The sequence below is a fragment of the Dermacentor albipictus genome, chromosome 9 (genome assembly GCF_038994185.2).
Source record: "Dermacentor albipictus isolate Rhodes 1998 colony chromosome 9, USDA_Dalb.pri_finalv2, whole genome shotgun sequence".
Taxonomy (NCBI): Eukaryota; Metazoa; Arthropoda; class Arachnida; order Ixodida; family Ixodidae; genus Dermacentor; species Dermacentor albipictus.
In genome coordinates, this window is record NC_091829.1 from 45339426 (window position 1) to 45355248 (window position 15823).

Genomic DNA, 15823 nt, shown 5'->3' on the forward strand with positions numbered 1-15823 from the left:
ACGTGCACCTAAATCTAAGCACGCGGGTGTTTTCGCATTTCGCCCCCATCGAAATGTGGCCGCCGTGGCCGGGATTCGATCCCGCGACTTCGTGCTCAGCAGCCCAACACCACAGCCACTGAGCAACCACGGCGGGTCCCCCTCAAGACAATGGCACGAGTGGCGAGCATCCGGCGGCAGCGGCGACATTACAGTGGCGCAAGCCTCGGAGTGCCGACGAAAGAGCGCGCGCGGGAAAGGCATAAAAGAAGAAGAAGAAGTGAGGGGGGTGGGGGAGGAGCGATCCTCGGGGCCCCGGGCCCGGGGCGCGCGCGAGACCCCTCCCGTCCTCCCTTCGGCTCCCTTCGCCGCGTGGCGTCCCCTGGCGGTGCCGGGGTCCGCGCACGGCCGTCCGAGGCGCCGCAGTGCGCGGCGTCGCTGTGCCGGTGCGCGCGCCGGGTCGGGGAATGCGCGCCGCACTGGTGCCGCCGCTCCTCCTCCGGCCCCCCGTCGTCGCGCTGCTACTGCTGCTGCTCGTGCTGGGCGGCCGGTGGACGGCCACGTCGTCGCTCGCGGCCGAAGACGCCGAGCGCGAGGAACGCGCACTGCACTACCGCGACCAGCCCGGCGGCGGCACGTCGCCGTCTCCCGAGGATGAGCCCGAAGAGTTGCTCATCGCGGGCTTCTTCCCGACGACGTTGAACTTGAGCGAGGGCGCCATCGGCCGCGGGGTCGTGCCCGCGGTCAACCTGGCGCTGCGACACATCAACAGCAGCCCGCACTTCCTGCCGGGCTACAAGCTCGACATCATCTGGAACGACACTAAGGTCAGCGGGCGCCGGGACGCCCCCCCCACTCTTTCGTTTTTTCCCCAATTCCCTTTCTCTTTTTGCTCCCTCCGAGCTCGTCTTTGCTTTTTTTTTCGTCCTCGTGGCTTACGAAAAGCCACCGAGTAGAGTGTTCAGAGCCGGCAACTTTTCCAGTACGAGGCCTTTTGGTGTGGAGCCTACGGCTGTCTGGAGTACCCTCTTGCACACTGGACTCCTTCTGCACAGCACCCTTTGGACGACCACGCTTCGCCCGCCGTCGATGCATGGAACGATGGCTGGAACGACTGACTCGCGAAGTTTTGCTACTTGTAGCGCGAAGGCGAACCGAAGCGGCCGGCGCGGTGAGCTTTGCTGCAACAGCCCTCGCGCCCCCTGGAAGACGCGGCGAAAGGGTGATAAATCATTAGGGCTAACGTAAGTTTGGGCACATTACCAACAAAGAAAAAAGGATGAGTCGTATTACAAATCAGAACTTAGCTACAGTTTGTGGGATACCTCTCGTGTGGGATGCCTCTGCGCAGGCGCACTAAATGCAACCGTACAGAGTTGATATGCGTAAATGCAACGGTTGCAGGCACTCACGGCCATAGTTGAGGATTCGTTTGATTACTCGATGGTTTGAGGCACCAGTGAGAAGCTTATTTTCCACCCTGCACTTTACACACAAACGCGCTCATTTGAGTGAAGAATTCCTTGCATGTTTGTCACGCAAAAACGCAGCAGATATACTAGGACGCCATCGTCGAGCTAGGCAGTTATGGTGCGATGAGCATGTTTTGCATTGATTTTTTAATCAATGCTGAAATCTAAAAGGGCGAGTTGGGGACACGAAGTAGTTATTTGTGATATAAAGAAAGAAGCATCACGAAGAGCTGACGAATGAATCTTTAAAGAAATGAAGTGAGAGCGAAATCGATCTCCTAGCAATCAAGGTTCAATATTGTACTCACGACGCGGTCCGATCGAGCGAGCTTCACGCAACACTCACTCGCTGTCATTAGGCACACACTGCACGTCATGTTCGGAAGGAATGTAAGAAATAGCGAGGGTTCGTTCTTTCTCGCTGGTTGAATGAAGGTCATAGTGTTCACAACTTCATGTTCTCGTTACTACCATTTCACATTAGGTGCAATAATTTCATTTAAACGTCTAGCGATCACACTTGTGTTATTACAAATGTAGTACCTGATTAAACACTTGCAGGCAAAAGAGTCACTCACTTTCAGAGCACCTCTGCCTAATACAACCAGCTCGAGATAATCTCTTACTACGGTGGGAGGAAGCACTGGAAGCGCATATAGCATCGTTCGCAACTGAACAAGGGCGACTCGCCCATTTCAAAGCGGCTCTTCATTTGCGACGATGTACCAGCAGTCATGGCCGCGAAGACTGTTGAACCCACGGCTTCAACCTCAGCTTGCTCTGTCAATCGACAGTCGGAACATGTTCAGGTTCTAAGCTGCCACCCTGTGTTCCTTCATAGCCTTCTGAAACGCGAACGAGGAAGTTTCGCAGGTCCCTCCTAGAGTCCCGAAAAGATCCGGTTTTCCAGAACGGATGACTACGCTATCTTCAAGAAGGCACTTCTTGCCACGAGCGTAGCAGTGAACCGTGCTCTGCTGCACACAGTTGGTACAACCCTGCAGAGCGGCGTTTTCTAGTTTTAAGAACACGAACTAAAGTGAAACCGAGGGCCGTGATCCTGATCGATCTGTCTATCTCGGCAATATTACTTCCAGTGTGCGCTGACTGGCTGAGCCAGCAAAAGTAGACGCGACAAAAAGAATCACACATTACCTTCATTTTCACGTCTCATGTTTCACCGGCACACAGACAGGGCGTCCGTGGTTATAGTGAGGTTAGGTTAGGTGACACTGGACCTCATGTCGCGCAAAGCAAGGTGACCTGGAAATTGACTGATGGAGCTTACAGTCTCAGTGTAATGGATGTTTTAGGGATGGTAACCGCTCACAATGACCTGCATTGTTTATAGACGTCTACTTTTGACAGACTTTGCAAAGACGTGATGGCCATTTGGCTCGTGCAACAGCGAAATAACACAACGCAAGAAATCGCTGGCTGTTTTAGCAGGTCGTCGCCTGTTTGTGTCATACCTATGATGAAGCTCGACACAAGTAGCGCCTGCAGGCAAGGTCATGGTATTGCGGATTACCTACCGCTACATTTTCCTAAGCATACAAAGTGAGGGCGTAAAACATATAACGACTCTCATAAATACTTTCCAAATGTCATATCATCATTTTCCTCACATTTATCTAGCATTTCTTATGCAAGCTTTGGACAACGCTGTGCAATAAAATAAAGATTAGCGAGTACCACCAAATAATTATTCGAGAGGAAACCTGCAACTTGCAGGTTTTACCGACGAACGATGACTGCCGATAGCAGAAACGTTACAAATACAACTCGCAATTTGCATAGCGCACCAGTGCGTGGTATAACGCGTCTTGGTTTTCGTTGTTCGTAAGGACCCTAATTGTAGAATGGACTTAATATGGCGTTGCGTGTCCAGAATGAGGAACACTCACGTGGAGCCTAATCTGCAGCAAGAGCTTGAAATCGTTTAAGTAGCCGATAAAACGAATGGAGTTCTGGAGTCGAACAGAACTCACTGCAAGCAGACTTGGTTAAAGTGTGCTGTCGAGTGAGCGACTTGGAAAGGAAACACTCTACTTATTTGAACCTGCTGGGCCGGTCCTATCCTTCTAAGTCTTCTGCCTTCCGTTAACGCTGAAATATGGCGTGTACGCACAGAGCACACGTCAATCTACCCGCGGTTGTAGTTAAAGACCAGCAGAATAGCTGCTGCAGCTGTGAATAAAATTATGGCTTTGTCTAGACAGCCGGCGCTTACTGTCGACACAGTGTAGTGTTACCTAACTTTCATCGAACTCTCTCGCGTTGCCGTGGAAGAATTAAGAGTGGACGTAGACCACGCCGAGAGAAAAGAAGCCATCACGCAGAATAATTGAGTACTTGGCAGCGGAAAATCAGGACGCCGGAATCAAGCAGCGCCATCGAATTCCTAGCGGGAGCAACTCATACGGTATTCGTGTATATTTCGGTGTTCTGCCATTCATGACTGACCCAAAACACTTCGTCGGAAACTGCCCCTTCGTCGAGTGCCTGACCGGAGCAAGTGACGGCGCTGATGCAACAAACGTCATTGCATGCATCGAATGACTGGTCGGGGCGCCTCGTGCCACTAATATGACGTGTACCATCATTCTGTACCTCTCGGGAGCAACTAAAGAAATACTGATAAGAAAATTTAAAAAAAAACGCGGACCGGTTCGCTATCTGGTTTCATTAATTTCGGGGGTAACCCTATCGCGATGTCGATATATATATATATATATATATATATATATATATATATATATATATATATATATATATATATATATATATATATATATATATATATATATATATGTTACGCCAGATATCCCCAAACTGAAACACTACACTTCTAAGCGTTCCCGCTTCCTATCATATCTGGCGCGCTGTTCTGGGCGAACACAATTTCGCTTCGTAGGAAGGCTTTGTTGGGGCTTTTGGAGAGGAGCTCTTCTTACGGGGTCCGAAGATTTCAATTACCACCCTTTCAATAGCGGCCATCTTGGACTTTCCAAGTGCAGGATATGAAACTGTGAAGTACTGTAAAGGCAATGCACTCGCACATGTCTGCAAACTGCTCAATTCTTCTGAAGGCATTGGTGCCACATAATTCGACGACAGTTAAAACGACACCTCATAAAAGTGATGATTTGGCGAAAGACGATCGTTGTTAAAAACGAAAATAATGTACGCGTGCCAATATTTGGTCATCTAGATAGTGGGTCAAATAGTCGCCATCGAAAGCGGTGATTAGAAAACGCGGGCTTCCTCGATGATGTTCCTAAGGTACGATTTCCTTATATTTTCTTGATGTCCTTGTCTTTGCCGCCCTACTTCTTCGTCACAAGGGCTAAGCCGCTTTGTCATCGCAAAAAAAATTGAACAAAAATAGAAGTGCATGCTTTAACCGATGGTTGTTCCTTAACCCGCCTAACGCACCTACTGCTACTATCGGCATCCTTCGTACAAACAGTGGCGGAGCGAAAGTTGCTGCGAGATCAATATTCACACCAAACAAGAAACGATAGGTTACCTGACCTAGATCGTAATTTATTGTCCAAACGAGTCAATGCCATGCAACAATTTGATGATACTATTTTCCTTTACTATGCTGTTTGTTATTCCCTGGTATTAAAAGAGGAAGTGCATTTAGGATTCAGAAATTGCCTCTCGAGGTGAAAGTGGCAACTTTTGGTGAGGCACGAGCAAAAAAAAAAAAAAAGGAACCACGCGTTTCTACCGACTAAACTATGCTTCTGGTTTTACTTTTTCCTTGTCGTGTACTTGAAATGAATACGAGAGAATGTTGACGCGAATGACCATTGATCAAGCGTTGCCGGTTTTTCGCCGTAAGAAATCATGCGCAGAGAACACCTCCCAGTGTCGTTAAATGACCGTTCATAAGACGAAAATGTTTATATCGTATATAAACTATACATGTATGACACACATCAAGTTTGTCCACTTCAGATGCTCTAAGAGATGCGGTTTACAGAACTGGCGACATTTGCGCTTGGTGCAGGGTTAGTGATAGGTGAACGTTGTTCTTCACTTTTTTTTAAGCTCACCCATATTAAAAAAAGAACATTCTAAGAACTGTGGGGCCCTAATTCTAAATCATGCTCCTTTCACAGTCGCTGACATGCAACACATTTTGCTGAATTTCGTTCGGCGGCGGTTGTAGAATGAGAGCTTTCCCTTAATAATGTCTGGAGCCCGAAGCATGCGTTCACACCAGCCGGCCGAGGGCCCCTCTAAAAAGGTCGTGCCTCGCATGTCGTGGAGACTCTGCTTGCCAATAGATGGCGCTGCCATCAGCGCCTGGCTGCGGGAGCATATACAGGAACACTACGCCTGTCTAGCGCCTCGATAGCAAGCCCGGCTTGCTATCAGCACGCCGCATCAGCACGGCAGCCAGGTGGCGCTGCTATCCAGTTATCCTACGCGCGTCGCCTGCTGTATTAGAGAGTTTTAGATTAGGGGAACGCCAGGCGTTGCGGCCCCCTAGTGCTTGGGGCCACGGTACTGCGCATGCGCAGATGGTCTACGCGTGCACAGTACCGTAGTCCCAAGTGCTAGGGGTCCCAACGCCTTGCGTTCCCTTAATCTAAACCCCTCTATTATGAAGCTGATGTGTAGACTTGCTCCAGGCCATTACGCCGTAGAGATAGCTACCACTACGTATACCCCGAACCTGGTGGTTTGGACAGGCGCGTGGTTCTACTTGTCCCTAGCCTTTTACAGCTACACGTGGAAACAAGCTAAGCCGCAGAATATTGCGGTCATTCACTGAAGGGGTTCGACAGAGAAATAGCAAAAAGTGTTTCTTCTTTATTCTAACCTTGCGCGTGCGCGATAGGGAAGTCATAGATTTCTTGCTTACAACTTGCTTACAAACGTGAAGCCTGCGCATATGATAGGCGAAACCAGAAGCGACGACCGCAGCGACACCTGCTTTAGAAGCCAGGACAAATTTCATCCGCTCTCGTCTACGCCGTGTGCGTGCGACTTAGCATAATTATTTTCAGCCGCAGAACACCTCAGTCATTTTTGCGCGTCTTATAAGCCCGCGTTTTTAGTAGTGGTCAGACCAGCATGACTAATAGTTCCATTACTTTCTACTACAGGTTAACGTTTCACAGCATGCCGTGCACTAATGCTCACTGTTTTGCTTTAAATTTCGAGTATGAGATGCGCATACGGAAATAGAGTTTTCCGAATGAGTTTTTTATTCAGATACCCTAAAGGCCCTTATGAGCATTACATAGGGGGAGGGGGGTTAACAACAGGATATTTCAAACACAATTAGGGAGGGAAAGGCAATATAGAACACCGTGGTAAAGATCACCGAATAAAACAAGAAAATATAAAAAGAAAAAAAGGAAAGAGAACTGCATACATGATGAAAAAAAAAAAACACTCCGTACAAAGCATGTAGATGCACTTACAATGCGTCAAAGGCATAAAATTCTGCTTTTACCCAGCATGCGTAAAACTGCGCTTCAAATTACTTACAAATGAGTCATGATCACGTATAGAAGCAATTTCTTTTGGCAGCTTGTTCCAGTGATAAATAGCTAGAAAGAGAGGTGATTGTCGTAGGAGATTCGTACGCGAAAACATGGGACGCAATTTGAAGGGATGGTCGAGGTGGGGGAAAATTTTTTGTGGGGGTTTGATATGGGATGCTGTAAAGGATAACGGGGTATGATACAATCTGTGGAAGTGGGAAAGCAGTGCTAACAGTCATCGTGTTTCTAGAGATGGTAATTGGAGGGACTCTTTGATAGCCGTGATGCTGGATGTTCTAGAGTATGTTCTAGTGATGAAGCGTGCTGCTTTATTTTGCAAAGATTCCAGCTTGTTTATTAGGTAAGTCTGATTTGGATTCTATATTATGGAAGCGTATTCAATCTTTGAGCGAACTAGAGCTGTGTAAGCTAATAATTTAGTTGACTGATTTGCTAAATACAAATTTCGGCTAATGAATACAAGTGTTTTATTTGCTTTCGAAATTATTTCATCAATGTGATCATTCCATGTAAGGTTAGAAGTTAAATCGACTCCCAAATATTTTAATGTAGACACATTCTCTATGCATATGCTGTTCATAAAATATGAACTTAAGTGAATGTTACTGGCTCTTGTAAATGTAATTGTTTTTGTTTTAGAAACATTAATTTCGATTTGTCATTGCTCGCAACAAAGTGAAATTTTGTTTAGGTCGGCCTGTAAAATATTAGTGTCTTCACAGGTGATAATTTGTCTGTAAAGAACGCAGTCATCTGCAAACAATCGAACTGTTGAGGTCAGGTTGTTACTGATGTCATTAATGTAAATTAACTGGCAAAGTGGACGCCAATCCTTAATTGTAAAACGGAAGCGCCTGTTCATAAATGTATAAAAATTAGAAGTCGGTGTGGGACAAATGAGACTTTGCAGTTGTAACGATCTAACTGCGTGCGCTATAAGAGCAGCACGACAACTGAAGTAACAACATGTCGCAATACAACGAAGCGGTAATAAAACCATATGAAAATGAGAAAGGAAGGCGAGTAAAACAAAGCAATAACGTTGGTTAGCGCAAAAGCACTATAATAATGTCAAAATAGTCACTTATACAATGGCATCCACATAACACAAACTGTGAATCCGTTGATGCAGAAATATAAAGAACTGTCTCATTCAAATAAGGAAAATGGTCCACAGGAATATGGAGTCTTGAAGTGATCGGTGGTAGCCATAGGGGTGAGGGAACGCATGTTTCACCAGAGGACAGATTTCCGGACAAAAAGGACATAGCAGAGGTCAGAGGAAAAGAGGAATACATACGGGTGTACAGCTAGAGCATTGCGGTCCGCCGTGTCACTGTTGCGTTCGCGATTCCGTGAGGCTGCACCCAGCGGTACGTCGATGTTAACACGTCAAACCGCGTTAAGCGCGCGAATCCTGCTCACAAACGCGCATCGTTCGTTGCCACTTGTTTGAGCTGCCACGTCGAGGCAGTCAAGTATCTATACGGTCAGTATCACATAGCTTCGCTTTACCTTCGCTGCATCGTGACCTGCCCAATCTTGTATCACAGCCAATTCTCGTCCCGCGCGTCTCCTTAACGCCGTCCTTCTATCGCATTAAGCGCCGTCTCTTCGGAAAGACTCCCCCCCTCTACGTCGTTACGCCCCGGGTACCGGCCCCGCCTCGCTACCTGTACCGGCTCCAAACCTCGACCCGCCGCAGAAGCCGTGAAATGATTCGTTAATGCGCCGAAAGGCTCCCCTTTACGACGCCTTTCGGACGAAACGCCCTGGCGGTGCGCACGCCACGACTACGTGTATGGCGCGCGCGCGACGCCGGAGGAAGGGGGTAAAGCGCAACAGTGCGCGTTTTACAACCAGCCCTCCCATCGTGCGCAGGTAACGCGTCGTAAGGGCCAGGTGAACGAAGACCAAAGCAAGAACTGAGCTAGAAAGAAAAAGTAATAAAATTAGGGAAAAAAAGGGAGAGAATAACGGAAGTGTCTATAGCTGTTCACCTTGGGCGAAGGAGGTTGGTCGTAAAGACGGTGAGCCGCCTGGCTACGGGAGACACGCCTCCTCAAAATGTAAACGAAACAAAAAAAAGAGAAAGAAAGGAAGGAATAAAGAAAGAGAGTGACGGGCCAGGAAAAGCTGCAATGTAGAAACCGTAAAGGTCGCCCGCTGCTTCCTCTGGTGGTCGTCACCCGGAAAAGCGGGCAGGTTGTAATGAAAATACTGAGATAAAAGAGCTAGAGAGAGAGAGAGAGAGGGAGATAGACATTTACTGCACCTTACTACGCGCCAATATGTCATACAGAATCGCGCTGCGTAATCGCCGTCGCATCAATGTAATATCCCGCGGCGTCGTCTTTGATGTGTCGGAAACACGCGGTGCTGATAGCGTACACGGTTTTCTGCAGAACAGAAACTCGCTTTTTCTGCTCTTTTACATAGTGACACGCCTGCACTCAAGAGAGAGAGCAAAAAGAAAGTATGGAAGAGAAGAAAGGTAGGGAAGTTAACCGCATGCACGTCCGGTTTGCTACCCTGCATTTGGGGAAGGGATATGAGGATGAAGAGAGAGAGAGAACAGAGAGAGCAGGGTTTCGCGCACTTTTAAAGGTCCGAACCGAGTCTGCACACGGTCGCCAAGACCTGTAGACTTGAGATAGTGCAACAACGCTTTCGTGGTTTTCGCAGCTATCGTGGAACAAAGCTGCGCCCTTGCAAGAAGAGGGAAAGAAAGATAAAACGTAAGAAAATACTGAGTATTTGCGGCAGGTTATGTCGTGCCAATGCACTTGTACAGCTTCTGGTATACGATGAATGTTCGCCTTCGCACCAACGTAGCATACTGTGACGTTGTAATTTAAAGACGTTCATACCATTACGCGTGGCGTTGTCCTTATACGACGCTCATATCGGTGCAAAACCGAACGCCTATACAGCGCTGACCTGTTCGATGCAGTTGTCACCTCTGAATGGCTCGAAAATCGTGGAAATAACTATGCGCTGTTGCCTTTGCAGCGCCAGAAAATTGGTATGAGTGAAACGACGCAGGTGCTGTTACAGGAATTCGGCTTTTACCAACTATAGTTAAAATGCAGACGCGGCTTACTTTGTTCGCCGGTGTGTTCGGTGTGCAATGCTCCCGCGGACGCGCGGCGTGTTTTGCGCGTGCGCAATAGATACGTGTAAGGCTGGCATTCCCGGAAGGCCCGGCTGCATTCGTGCCACGACTCTGGCTAATTAAAACCGCGAAATGTGCATGGCTCGCGAGGGAACGCCGCTTGCGCCCATTGCCTGCAGCGTTAGTGCTTTCAATATTTTATTACGATAGCAATTATATGGAACTTCCAGACGAATTGTCGTTGGCGGCGGCGGCGGTGTTGCCATGGTGCTTCGCAAATATTTATAGTCTGCGACAACCAAAGAATTACAAACAAGCTCCTCCCAGAAAGACGCAGCGCGCCTGCCCTCCACCTCTGAAAGAGAGCCGAGCATGCTGGAGTTCGCTCACAGCTTACTGACTTTGCTCTGCTAATGCACTCGCTAGTCTAATGGGAGAATAGAAGGCAGTTGGTTCAAGTAGCTATGGCTGAGCAGTAATATCAAGATCACCTATAAAATTTGGTCTAGTCGCTTAGGTTTCATCCTGACACCGGTGACACAAAGGCCGATATGTGTTAAATAAAAGATATAAAACAGTTATATGAAAGATGCCAAACCGCATGACACGTCAGGCAAGTAAGCGAACCTAATTTTCTCGCGGTAATTGCGTTCGGAGTTGGACAGGGTACATATAACCTTGCAATTCTTAGGTTTCTCACCAACTATACGTGTGTGCTCGCCATGTAGTTATCCATGCCGTATATGCGGGTCTTAGTGCTACACTATTTAATCACTGGAGTTGTCCATACTAGTTCTTACGTCCTTGACTAAGTTATTTCTGATAATTTTGACAATGGCAGCCCGCAAACAAGCTTTTTGAAACATGAGACAAGTGCACGCCTTTTACCTTAAACCGTTGAGACTATTAATAAGACTTTGCTATCACAGCTACGGGCTTTAACGAGGCTATACGCGCAGGTCGAATGTGTGCGCATGTCTGTGGAAGTACGTGCCTTTTGCATGTTTGTCAGATCAATGTGTCCTTCACCCAAAACTTGGAGCAAGCCGTCACCCAGGCAAACAACTTCAGATTTCTTTCAGAGGCAGCATCTCACGAAATATTCCTCCTCCGGGCTGCCAGTTGCACGCGGCACCTGTGATCCGTTGGTTACGCGAGAAACAGACGTGAAAGGTCGAAAGTACGAACACACAAGAAGCAGTTCTGCGGTGTGTTATTTACCTATTGCCCTCGTATCAACCCGAAAATTTTCCAGTGGTGTTTTTTGTAAGACGTCAGATTACGGCAACATTAAACGGACAAGCCGGTTTGCTTGTAGTTGAGGCGGTCAGTGAAGGGTGCAAATTTTAGAAGAGTTCCCTATAGGTTATCATCATCATCATCATCATCATCATCATCATCATCATCATCATCATCATTATTATTATTATTATTATTATTATTATTATTATTATTATTATTATTATTATTATTATTATTATTATTATTATTATTATTATTATTATTATTATTATTATTACGGCGAGGCCAGTGTTAATTCAATTCCACGACGTCGTGCATAGCCGTCCAGCACAAAGCCCCAAGGTGGTAGTCGCTTACCAACACCTCTCGCCCATTTCCAACAGAACAGGTGACTCCTAACTGCGAGATCGGCGGTGGTTCTTCCGAACACGACATTTTGTTCCTCCTCTTTGAAAGAGGACGTCGTCAGTCGGGCGGCTAAGCCGACGCAATTCAGAAGCTCGCCCCGTGAAAAAAACGCCGACAACGACTGCGAGGAGGGAAGGGAAGCGAGTTGTGAACCTTTGTATCGTCGCGCCGCGACAAAAGGACGACGAGACGTCGCCGCAGTCTAGTAGATGCACAGAGCGGCTGGTTTCTTTGTCGGGGCACCGCTTCCAGGTGGCGCGCGCAGGGTCATTTGCATGTTCCTCGCCACCCTGAACGACACGGTAACCCTTCTTTTTTTTTTCGTTATTCTTCTCTCTCTCTCTCTCTCTCTCTCTCTCTCTCTCTCTCTACTTTCATTTCTTTCTTTTGTTTCTTGGCTGCTTCATTCACGAGCACAATGTGGCACGAACGAGCCAATCAACTCGGGGTGCTCGCGCGGTACAGCTTTCGCGCCTGAGGTCTTCGTTGCAGGTCTTCGTTGAAGGTTTTCGTCACTTTTCGGCGTACTCGCGTAGGAGGAGTTGTCATTGGTTGTTGTATCGGAGGACGTTAATTCCATGTCATACGAACCAGTGGCCGCTTTTACTCCCGTTCATTTCTGTCTGTTTAGACCATGTCCCGAAAGCAAAAAAAAAAAGATATTGATGCTGATTGTAGCTTAAATGGCGTATTGTTCATTCTTATGATGCCCGGCTGCCGAACGCGTTAGTGTGGTAGCGCATTGCCTTTGGGAACAGCATGAAGGGGATACGGTGACACAGTATAGCTATTTTGACTTTTGACAGCGTTTCTTCTAATATAGGTCTCTCTCTCTCTCTCTCTCTCTCTCTCTCTTCTTGTTAATTTTTCTTAACTGTGATTTCGGGATAACCGGCCTTTCCTTCGACCGAACTTCCAAAGTTTCACGTTGAATAAATAACAAGAAGCATTGATTTAATCTGCACTTATGGCCACATTCTGTAGTGGTCGGAATTCGAAGACGTTCGTGTGTCAAGCGCCCGTTGAAGCCCAACGGGTCAAAATTATTACAGAACTCGGGGATACAATGTCACTCACGCGTTGCTTTTGGACGTGAAATGACATCTGTCGCTCAATACTGGCAACCTGCGTTTCACTTTCAGTGTGGTTCTTGCTGTGAAATTGTACTTGGCTTCATCTGGCTGCCACCGCGCAGAACTCCTGACGGCACAGTCAATACTGCATCATAAATTTCAATACGCTTTGTCGCCTATGGCTAGGGGTGGCTTTCACCAAGTCTTTCGCTTACCGAATTGGATGGGCCGACGACGCCTCGTGTGAGGACTGTGGTAACGAAGAGACTTTTCAACACCTTCTTTGTGACTGTCCTCGATATACTTTACAGAGACAATCACTTGCAACCGCGATAGCGCGCTTTGACCAAAGACCTCTCACAGAGGAACTCATTTTCAGATACCGCCATCATAAGCCATCGCAGCAGAGGGCGACGAGGGCACTGTTGCGGTTCTTGAGGGCGACAGAACTGGACAGGCGACTGTAGCCTGAACAGATGTTGATAGTGCTACAAGTGTCAGTGTGCTGAGCGATCACAGTGTTCGGTGACAGTGACCGATTGTGATTGTGTGTCTATGCTCCTGCCTTTCCTTATCTCTACTTTGTTTCCACTTTACCTCCCCCTCCCCTCTCTCCTCAGCGTAGGGTAGCCAACCGGGTTTTTTTTCTCTGGTTAACCTCCCTGCCTTTCCCCTTTCCTCTCTCTCTCTCTCTCTCTCTCTCTCTCTCTCTCTCTCTCTCTCTCTCTCAATACGCTCGCAACACAAACAAGAAGCGCATTTTTCTGCAAGCTGCAAGCAAAATGACTGTCAATAATCTTGTGCCACTTTCCACCTTGGCACATAGATATTTTCACGTAGTAGATGTCACGTTGCAGTGAAGAACTGTCAAAATTGTGATGTAAGAATTTAACTCTTCATCGCGCAGACGTGCGGCCCAGAAATACAGGCAATACTCAACTCACTACAATAGCGGCGCGCGTAGTCTTCAGTCATTGCATCTAACTCACGGATAAACTACGCCTGCTCTTTGCACTGCATGTCACAGTACACTTATGCGGTGATCGCAACTTTTACGCAATATGTGTAATTCTGTTCTGTACTTGCAGTGCATTACATGTGTTGTGTGTTTTGGCTGTTCAAGATATCTGACTTCATATATGCGTTCGTGGACTGAACTAATGCACAGAACTTTGCGGCTCATGTACTGTTGGACTGTATATTTTTTATTCATCCAGTGTTCCACTGAGTGCCGTATTTCGTGTCGCTATTCTCCCTTTTTACCCAAATTTGTTTCCTTTGCAAAGTGACAAGGAGTAGCCGGTGCCACCATAAAGCGCCAACCTCTCCTAATATTCACTCCAATAATAAAAAAAAAACATTTCAGAGTAATCACCCGCACTCGCGCCCATCCAAGAACGTGTCAAGACTATTCCCATATCAAGCGCAATGTCATTAGACAAGGCTTTATCGGCGTAGAATAGGTGGGAACAATAAACTTTCGAATACAGCATACGCGTCCTGCACCTTGCGATAATCGACGTCATTTACAGAACGCGGTGGAAAATGGTCACCGTGAAAAAGTTACGCAATCCAGGCGTGGTAATATTTAGGACGGTGACGGTACCAGCGCTGAACCAGGCCTCTGGTAGGAAATCCATTGACCTAACTGGTGCCACCTTCGAATGCATGTACAGTCGACGGATTCTTTAACAGTACCGTGCGGGCGTCGACTGGCCGGTCGATCAGCGCCTTCTAACGGCTCGAAGCGACAAGGTCAGTAAAAGTAGCGCATACGAGGACTGAAACGAAAAAGCAAAGCCAGGAACGAAATAAGAAAGGCTGGTTTAATTGAAACTTGACTAGCTTACACGCTATCCCAGGATCGAAGAGCTAGCCTCAATTAAGCGCATTAAGAAGAACAAACCGAACTGTTCTTTTTTTTTAAAAGTCACGTTGTGTCCACCCATCAGCTCCGGCAGGTTTGATGATGTTTCAAATGGGCGACTGATTTCCGTCCAATCAGAATGAATTTCAGCTTCCCTCGTGCTTTTCATGGGTATTTTATTTTACCTCAATCAAAGGCTCCATCCGTTTCCAGCTAGAATTAGTCGTGGATATCTGAACCTGACTGCGACAGACGCTTGTTTCACTCCCGCATTTCCGCTGTTTTCTTTTGTTGAACGCTTCGGGTATAGAACGCTTCTTCTATCCTCCTCATTTACATGTTTCCGTCAAAAGCAGTGCGAGAGAGCTCGGCAGAGGGGGAAAGGAGATAGAGGAAGCGTTGAAAAGAGAATGCACACACGCTTTTTTTGTTCCTCCGTCACGTCACTAGAAAACGAGCCAATCAGATGCGACGACTGCCACTAGAGTTCTGGGTCGGACTGCCGTATAGGGCATGCACACATCTCCCGTTGGGGTTTCAAATAGAGGGGAGGAAAGGCCGCACAAAGGGAGGCGTTGCGCGTTCCTCATCTTTTGGGGAAGGAGAGCGGGCAAGGGAAAAGAAGGCGACGATGGGGAAAGAGCGGTTCATTAGCGATCGCTGGATGGCGGCCGTGGGCACGACGGAGTCACGAGAGAGAGAGGGCTTGGGAGGGAAGGGTGGAGGAGGGCAGTAATTGAATGAAATGCAGCTAATGAAAGGTCATTATTGTCACCCGTTCAGTCGCGAAGCTCCTGCGCGAGCGTTCCGGGCTCCATCGACGCAAAGGCCCCTCCGGGCAACCACCATCGTCGCGGGATCGATGCCTGTTTTTTCCGCCACCAGCTACAGCTTGCTTTCGCCCGAGAGCGCAGGGCGCTCGTCGCGATGCGAGCGCCCCCTGGCAGGCTCGTTGAACCGCGTTACGACTTGCTCGTGGCGCCATTTTTCCGGCCGTGCGTTGTTCCACCAGAGAACCAGGACAGATAATTGAATTGCCAATGGGGTGTCATTTCGCCGAAGCGACGCACGGGATGTCCCTTTACCACGGTTCACGTTTAGTCTCTATTGTTTAAGTTTGGATGTCCAATTGAACC

The 15823-nt window shown here is 47.7% G+C and overlaps 1 protein-coding gene across 3 annotated transcripts in view; it reads left to right on the forward strand.

The window, feature by feature from the left end:
* Positions 1 to 439: 439 nt before the first annotated feature.
* Positions 440 to 15823, forward strand: part of LOC139049765 (gamma-aminobutyric acid type B receptor subunit 2-like) — a 388195-nt gene continuing 372811 nt past the window's right edge. For all 3 annotated transcript variants that reach the window (XM_070525572.1, XM_070525574.1, XM_070525573.1), the window contains exon 1: positions 440 to 806. In XM_070525572.1, the coding sequence (XP_070381673.1) occupies positions 447 to 806 (360 nt within the window). In that variant the 5' untranslated portion in view covers positions 440 to 446. The remainder of the gene's footprint in view (positions 807 to 15823) is intronic.